This window comes from Nelumbo lutea, chromosome 6 (genome assembly GCF_056320005.1).
Source record: "Nelumbo lutea isolate HS-2025 chromosome 6, American lotus-T2T, whole genome shotgun sequence".
Taxonomy (NCBI): Eukaryota; Viridiplantae; Streptophyta; class Magnoliopsida; order Proteales; family Nelumbonaceae; genus Nelumbo; species Nelumbo lutea.
In genome coordinates, this window is record NC_142689.1 from 1,748,341 (window position 1) to 1,757,500 (window position 9,160).

General features: G+C 38.4%; 1 protein-coding gene across 2 annotated transcripts; it reads left to right on the top strand.

Annotated features, from left to right (window-relative positions):
* Positions 1–1,268: 1,268 nt before the first annotated feature.
* LOC148846759 (guanine nucleotide-binding protein subunit gamma 3-like) lies at positions 1,269–8,914 on the top strand. 2 transcript variants are annotated; one of them, XM_088948194.1, is made up of 6 exons: positions 1,269–2,110; positions 3,332–3,384; positions 3,547–3,591; positions 3,670–3,714; positions 5,055–5,277; positions 8,684–8,914. In XM_088948194.1, exons 1-6 carry the CDS (start codon positions 1,952–1,954, stop codon positions 8,795–8,797), a joined length of 639 nt encoding a protein of 212 aa, XP_088804320.1. In that variant the 5' UTR covers positions 1,269–1,951; the 3' UTR covers positions 8,798–8,914. The 2 variants fall into 2 exon arrangements, with proteins under 2 accessions (XP_088804320.1, XP_088804321.1); XM_088948195.1 differs by lacking the exon at positions 8,684–8,914 and having other exon boundaries at positions 5,055–5,466.
* Positions 8,915–9,160: the final 246 nt, after the last annotated feature.

Below are 9,160 nucleotides of genomic sequence, written 5' to 3' on the forward strand. Positions count from 1 at the left end.
ACCCCTCCCACACCCACCTCCATCAAAAGGAAGAAGAGAAAAAACATTTATCGTAATTGTATTTCATACAACCCCGAATCCCTTATATATAAAGTGAATCTTTAAATCTTTCATGGGTATTGAGTACGGTGGTGTTGTATTTTGGGTTGATTAATACAAATTTTGTTAGAGCGTAGAGGAAGAGGAAAAAATATATATATAGGCCGAAACTGGGCATAAGCCGGAGTGGAAGAAATCAAGAAAGTATTACAGACTACAAAAGGCCGCTGACACGGTTCCTCTTTGTAGAAAATCAGTTCAGTGTTCATTGCACTGGTAAGTGCTAACCTCTACATCCTGTCCTGTGAAGGAAAAGGACGTGTCTTGACTCGGATTTGATTGCAAAAATATAAGCTTGACCCCGTTTATAAGGGTCGGGACCTGCTACGATAGAATGCTCTCAACGCTGTTCCAATGAACAACTACAGCCGCACACCAAGAACATCTCCTTTTCATCATTCATTGGAGATGCTCCCGATGTACGGTTGCAATGACTGTAGGGACGTTGTTGTCAACATGTGATGGTAGCTGATCCGAACTCCGTTTACAGTTTTTTATAGTAAATATAAATGTCGTGCTTTGTTGTTTGTTTGGGCTTTCTCGATTTATGGGCCGGAATTGATAGTATATGCAGTTTCATAACTTGGGCCCAACGACGGGTTGGCGTGGCAAAAGCTGTTAAGGTCACAGGGTACAACCCCTGTCATGCCATCAGATGAGATCATCGCATCAGATCACATCGCTATCAAAGGACAATTTTACCTGATTGGTTTGTTCTGGAGTCGAAATGAGGCGCACGTGTCAATCTGAAATCCCGCAATCTGCACCATGCATCAAAAGCGACTCCGTATCTCCTGCCCACTAAAATTCTGCCCACATCTACCCACAACATGCTATTCCGTGCATCCCGTATATAAAATTAGGAAGAGAATAAGATATTCCCTATGTGTGCATGCGATGTTATGTGGGCAGGAGATATCATAAACAACTTTTGCTCGAACTGGACAATTGGACATTGATAATGAATCATAGCTCGCTCTTCCATACACTTACCGTGGGACCACGACGAGGCATCAGGCGCTTTCTTTTTGTCTTTATCCGAGATATAAATAACAATATGATTATTGATCCTTTTTTACATTTTTACCCCTATTCTGTCCACCGTCCCCCAATTGTTTTTTAATCCAATTTTTGTTTTTAATTACCATATCGCCCCGCGCTTTTGTCTCTCTTTGCGACGTCTCACACGCAATGGGTCACGTGCGGTCTGATCCCTCTTCACTCTACAGTATGATTCTGATGATGGAGTAGTACGGCCGTCGCGCTTCCTGCCGCTGCTCTCCCTAATGCAACCACGACAGGAACGCAGAGAGAGAGAGAGAGAGAGAGAAAGCGCATAGAAATGTAACGTCAAGTGGAACAAAATCTTAGTCTGATCAAAATGTTTTAGTAGGGACGCTTTTGCAGACTTCTGTTGTTGCTGGTTCTTGCTTGCAGAATCCAAGTAAGAAGAAGAACAAGAACCAGAACCAGGAAAAGCTTCTTCCTTAGGTCTCCTACTGAGTTGACTACTACTATTATCACCGCTCAAAGCCTTCACTTCTTTCAATCAATTCCTACTGGGTGTGTCTATAAAATGCAACCCCATTAACTGCATCTTTATGAATGCATTCATTGCTGCTGCTTCTGTTGCCCCAGTCCTTCTATAGCCTTGTCTTTGTCCCTCCATAAACCCTTCTTATTTCTCTCACACTGCTATTCTTTTGCATTCATTTACCCATCTCATTATTACTGCCTCACCCCTCCCTCTCGTCTTCTTCTTCTTCTTCTTCTTCTTCTAGTGTTCTCTCTGTCCTGTTTTTTCTTGGTATTTCGCCGACTCCTTATTCCGTTCTGGCCATTTCTCCGATCAATGGCTGCCGTCTCCGCTGCTGTTTCGGACTGTTCTCCATCTTTTCTTTCTTTAACCCCGCCTTGCCCCAAGGCGCCACCTGATTATCCGGATTTGTATGGCAAGCGTCGGGAGCTGCTCAAAGTTCAGGTCTTGGAAAGAGAGATTGGTTTTCTTCAGGTCAGCGATTTTTTTTTTCTTTTAATTGGTTCTCATGTTTTTTGTGATCTGGTTGTTTAGTTTACTCTCTGATTTATACAGGGTGTTAATGTGTTATACTCTATCTTCTGTTTGATTAGCTACTGCTTGTAGACTTGGTTCAGATCTCGGTTCTTATCTTTTCTCGTGGATTTGGTGGTAAAACCACTGAAACCCCTGCAAAAGAAAATCAAATAAACGACTAGTAAGAAGTAAGAATAACTAATTGGATATGAATATTGACACATTCCCTTTCCTTCTTTCTTCTTTGTGAAAATAAGAGTAGCATTCATCAAACGAAGGTTTCTGTTTCATTTAAATAGAACCCTGCTCCCCATTCTGCACTCTTATAAGAGATAAAATGCATGCAACATTATCCATCACTAGCTGATTTCAGAGGAACCATTTCTCTTGGAGATGTCTCGGCATAGACTTAACCGAAGGACGCACAAGAATAAGTTGTGCGGTAATCTCCTCTGTGCTGCTTGTGATTGAAACTCAATACAGGGGAGTACTAAACCTGAAGAGTATATGCATTTATACATGGAACCTTATTTATTCAAGCTGTCCAATTTTGTTTGCATGGCCAATAAGATTGTTTTGGAAAAAAAAAATATCCTCTATCAGACCTGTACTCATCTGAATTAATTAATTCTTGATCCAGAAGTTTCCCCTGTGACAATGAGTATAATTTCTTCCATTCAATTGTGCAATTTCATTGAAAACCAATCAATGACAGTTGACCTAATTGAGTTATACTTGGTAGAGAATATCAACCTATTCAAGGACCTCACCTAACAGCTTAAGCTTTTAGGTTGAATGGTTCTTTGAGAATACTTTAATATATAAATGCAAATTATCACCATGAATGTCTACAATCATAGAAATGCCCCTTTCTGCTTTCATCACATTGCTATATAATTCCCAGTCACCAGCATCTGTTTTCATTCATTTCTGGAATTTGTTTGAGACATGATTTAGATGTCATCCACGGTTTATCTCTAAGTGTAAAAATTTATACCTTCATTTGCTAATTCAATTTTTGAAAATAGAAGGCATTTACCATTCTGTCCTCTTAATTTTAAAATGTATATATAAAGTGGTCGTGTCATGCATGAAAGGAACAACCTGAACGATAGCTGTTTATATATTTGAGACTTCATGGAAAGGGAAGCATCTTATAGACAATTTCATTGCAAGCAGGAGGAGTTAAAATCAGTTGAAGACCTTCAACCTGCTTCTAGAGGCTGCAAAGAGTATGCTTGTTGTATTTTTCCTTTTTCCTTTTGTAATTGCCTTATATTGTGCCCGTTTACCAAATTCTTCAAATGTTCTTTTGCTTAAATTAGCCTAATTAGGAATATGCAGGCCCTACTAGTAATTTATTTGCAATTCACTGAATGCCATTCATTTAGCAGGGTCCATGATTTTGTAATGCCGAACCCAGATCCTTTCATACCCAGGTAAAATTCTTCAAAATCAACTCATGTCTTTAATATTTATTAAGTGAACCCATCTTTATGGTTTTCTTTTTCAACCAGAGGTTTGAAGACTCGTAGATCTCATGGCTTCTGGAATTGGCTGTGGTATGCTTATGGTTCTCATCTTATCTTTCATTTATATTCTAGTTAAACATTGTCAGGAAATAAAATCATTTCTCTGAACAGATAACTGATGGAAAACAAAGCTATCATGTATGAGGAAAGAATATTTTTTACAAGTATAGCTGAAGTTCCTAATAAAGATATATATAGGCTTTCTGTTGCCATTGGTAAAATAAAGATTGCTACTGTCATGGATCTTGTGTTATATTGATTACAGAATCATGAATACCATGGCACCTTTTGTTAATAAGCATATGCTTGCTTCTTGTTCCATGTGACCTCTTAATAAACACCATGTGCTAAACACTACTAAGATTATGGTGTTGTCCATTAGAACCACCATGCCAATATTGCAATCAAGGCATCAAGCTTTTTTTTTTTTTTTAATGTCTGGCCTGTGGGATCTGTATAGACTAATCTTTCTCTAAAGCATGTTCCATTGCTAGTAAAATACCCTTATTTATGGTAAATGAACAAGAGAAACATTAGGTTTAGTTACCAAGGCATTTCCTTTCTTTCCTTTTTTTTTTATTCCAGACTTTCAAGGGCCTTGCAGGCGGATGCAAGTCTGAAACATACATTCATGAATCTACATCCACATCCTTAACCCATAAATGACTTTGTTGTCCACATGTCAACTGTGGAGCAAAAATACTAATCTTACTATTCTGATTCAAGGAATCGATCCTACTGAAACCCTGACATTCAGAGTTTAGTACATCTCCAAAACTGTGGGTCATAATGCCATGCTTCCAACATCTCAGGTTTCTTCTTGTTATAATTATTTTTAGGGGCTGAGCGTTGGTCCTCAACAGCTCCATTTGATTGGGCGATTCTATCAATACATGCACTGAAGCTTTATGTTGACCATTTGGCTTTCCTTCTGCTCTTTCTTGTTTATCTTTTTAACCGATCATCAAAGATGAGGGGCTCAACTGGATACTAAGCTCAGCTAGTCTCTTCATTTTCTTAGGGTGTTGTATCGACTAGAAGCAAGGTTTAAAATATCGATACAGGCCGTCAAAGCTCTCTCTCCCCTTTTTTTCTTTGAAACAGGTTCAGAGGGATTGGTTTAAGGCTGGTTGACCCCCTGAACCAGGACAGACCCCGATACGACCCCTGTAGGGGCATATTGTATCGAAATTTTGAATCTTGACTAGAAGATTGTTATTAGTGCCATCACCATTGATAAAGTGGCGGGGTATTAGAGTCCTTGTGGTGTAATTCACAAAAATGTATATTCTCAGAGCAGAAGCAGAACTTATTAACAAGAGATAGTGTGTGTTGCTTCCCCATATAATAAAAGTTCCTTTCTTATGCAGTGGAAAGTGCTGCTTCAGCTGTTCATGGCTTTGTTGCTTTGGTGGTTGCTCTCTTCATCTAGAAAAAACAAGTTGCTGCAACTGCCGTGCATCAGTGAAATGGCAGTGCTGCTGCTGCCTGAAGAAAAAATCTTGTCAACATTGTTGCATTCTTCCAGATCTTGCTTGCACAGATTGCCACCCTTGCAATGGATGTACATCTTGTTGCACTGGCTGTAAAAAGGTATGCCATTGTTCAAATTGTACAAAAGCATGTTGTAATCCTTGCCATCTATGTTGCTAGGCATGTCCATGCACTTGTTCTTAGATCATTACAATTATGCCATGGTCTATAATGTGCACCCGGGCTTAACATGTTAAAAATTTTGAGAATATTATCTTTATTGATTTATTTTCTTACTGTTTCACGTTAGAACTAAGTTATTAAATTCGTACTAACAAGAACACTGCCCCTTAAAGATGCAAATACGTATAATTCGATATAATTCCAGTAAGAAGTGGAGCTTAGGCCCAACCTTAAGCACTGAACTGAACTGTCTTGTAAAGTGTAAACTGATACCATTCTTTTATCCTATTAAACACGAGTAGATTAAAGCGGAATAGACTAGCCTATTCTTTTAATGCTGAACACAGCCTATTTTCTCTACTGGATTATGCTCAAAATAACACACAGCCTATTTTGCCTGTGGCTGAACTTGCTCTAGTTTCATTCTGATTCCCCATCAGCGTTGATCTATTATAAAGCTTGCAGGACACTCACCTGGAGTTTTTTTATTCTCAGGATATCCTAATTTATGGTTTCTATATTATTCAACTTGGGTTAACATTTGATATCTGAACGTACTCTAAGACATCCTACGTCATTCCTCAATGACACATTATTTACTTGAATAGTTGAATCCTTTGGGTTGCCCAATATGCCCGTGATTTAGTTTAGTGGAAGAAAGTAAATTAAAGGAAGAACAAAACCCAAGAGAAGGTCCTCTTCCTTCCTCTCTCTCCCGATCGATCCCCCTTTATCGGCAGCATTCATGGACACTGTTCTCTGTTCTCTACAGTAATCAAGTCAAGACCTTGAGCAGGAGTTCAAATCACCCCCCCACCCCCACCCCAACGTCCCACAGCACATTCCCACAACGTCCCGATGATGTTCCCAATCAATTGGGGAGCAGTGCATTTTATTTGGCTTCGACCCCACACGAAGCGAAACTGATGAAATGTTATGCTAAAAGCCTAAAACCATTTGGTCTTAGGTTTGAATCCAAATCTAAGAGGACGCATAGATAGGTTTTGATTTTTCCCTCCTTTGCTCACGAGGTTTTTTACATTGCATTGCTATTTTGCTACAAGAAATACAAAGACGGCAACAAATTCCAGTGCTACACTGCCATCTTATCTAAACTTCCACTTAGCTCCAATAACACGAAAACTTCAAACCTGGCTAGATTCTTCTTGTATCAGATAGAGAAGTAAACACTAAACACTAGACAAACAGAACAGGTAAAGATGATGGGCCTATGAGCTTTTTGGGTTGTTCATCAACGTCTCATGTTCCTACCGCACCCTCGTGGACCGATAAGGAACCTAGCTAGCAACCTAAATGAACCAAACAATCTCCTCTCACTCTCTCAGGGAGACGATCTGTAAAGAATTAGTACACATGCATCAGCAGGGAAGCATCTGGGAGGGTGGGAACAGGATTTTCCATGCCTTCTTTTCTTTTTCCCTTTTGATCGGCAATCCATGAAAAATATCTCATTAATGGAGCTTATGACTATATGCATATTGGACCTGGCAATAGAAGAAAAAGATATAATCTTCTCTTGCTAAAGTATTTATTAGGATCCAAAGTCCAAGCCATTTCAAGGGAGAAATCAACACTTTGTGATTTGTGGACCACCTCTTGCTTTTGGATCAGTTTGGAACAAACTAGATACATGTTGGCATTGGCATGAGAGTCGAGAAAGGCGAATCTTTCTGTGGCTCCTAATCATCTTTGTGAATGTCCTCTCTCTTTTCAGTTCAACATAGTTGTTGGGTTGACTTAATTGTGGCTCAACCTCGGACCTTGAACACCAAACTGCCGATGGTCCAAGATCTTAAGATCTTAACCGAGTGAAAATCCAATGAGCGAAATCCACTCTCTAGAAACAATTGAGCGGAAAAGGCGCTAGGCTAGGCAGAATACATAATACGAATACTACTTACATAACCTAGCCTTCCTTTTAATTTAATTAGGGTTTTTAAAGAATCATAAAGGAATGGGTAAAATGGTCTCATAAAAAATGCATGCTTAGTTATGGGATTTTAAAGTGTTTCAAGACACTTCCCTGTAAATAAAGGTTGGTGCCTTAAGTGTCATTAACCCCAAATTATAAGGTACTTCCCTGTAATTTCCCAAATAATTAGTATTTCAGGCTTAAAGACTTTGGGAGATGTTGAATTGATGAAAGGAAAGCAGGCAAGGGCCGCAAGGCAGTTCCATCAATCATTGTACATTTTTACATTGCTTTGGAATCAAACCCATATTTAATGACTTGAGTTCTTTTTGAAGTTTGAAGTCAGGGCCCGTTTGATTCGCGGGAATAGGGATCTGGAAATATTCCGGATCCAACTGTTAGTTTGGGTGGAACTGGTTTCCCATTCCCATTTATGATGGAGTAATATTTCTCTATTTGAGGAAATGGTCATTCCCTCCTCTCCTTTGGGAATTAAATTTCTTTCCAACTGATTTCAATTCACATTGTAATTCCCGTCTGAATCATAAAGAATATAGGAATAAATCATTCTGATTCTGATTCCAATTTCAACTGTGAACGAAACAGACCTTTCGGTGTTTATTATTCTCTTAAAGGCCCAACCAAGCATTCAATGGGACCGGATATATAGTAAGCACAAAATAAGTAAACACGTTAAATGAGCACTTGATAAATATTTTGACAACTGTCAAAAATGGGTTTTAATCTTTTTCAAGGGTGGGCTGAGGGTATTTTAAGGCACAGGTATCAAAAAAAAATCAAGTATTCATTAAATGTGCTTATAATAATGTGCCTATCTTATCCTGACTCACATTCAACTATGGCAAATTTACAAATATTGGTTGCATTTCAAATCTAAATTTCTCATGTAATCAAGTTAAAGTTTACATATTTTTCATTGGCCCATGTGTTCACAAGAGTATATTTTTACATGTAACAAGGTATACTCACCATCATACTCAACCAATCATGTTGTTTGCTTCATGGTACAATAGAATACACCATAAATTTGAGTCCAGAACTATAGACACAACATTGTAAGCACAAATAAATATTTTACACCTGTATCAAAAGTCGGTTTTAAACCTTTTCAGTTTTCAAGGGTAAGTTGGGGATATTTTAAGCAACAGGTGTAAATGAGAAAAAAAAAAAAAAAAACTTTCAAGTGCTTACTCAGCATGCTCATAATGTTTGCCTACCTGATCTGAATTACATAAAATTTTGCCATCGATTAGCTTATCTTCATATGCAAGTTCTTGTAATTGTTGTAGGCATGGGTTTTAGAAGGATATACACTACGCACATCCAATGTCCATATTCATAGATTTTGGTCTCCTTGTAAATTGCAATCCAACTTTGTTTTGTCAACAGGAAGTGGAAGATAACTATCACCTAGTGGTTTCCTTCGTGGATCATAAATTTTTTATTCTTTTGCTAAATAATCGCCCTCTTATTGTGTCATCGATCTATTCATCGGTGGATTAAGTATATGGATGCTTAGCTTATCAACCTTATTGGTGCAACTTGTCAAGTAAACTCCAAGAACATCTATGCTTTGCAGAGAGGTTCCTATTTTCAAGTGTTTGGAAGACAATCGAACAATAATATAATCTCTCTCCAATTCTTTGTAATGTATAGGCTCTCTTTGGTTTGAAGGAAAAAGTAGGGAAAGACAGATAAACCTTTATAAACATTTTTCCTTCAAACCAAACATAACCTTAGGTTTTTACACTTGACAAATTAGTTTGAACATATAGAGCCGGTGGTGGAGCCAGGAATTTCCTCTCGGGGGGGCAAGTTAAACAAAAAAATGAGGTGGGAATAGAAGAGGTAGACTGTTTAAGGAAA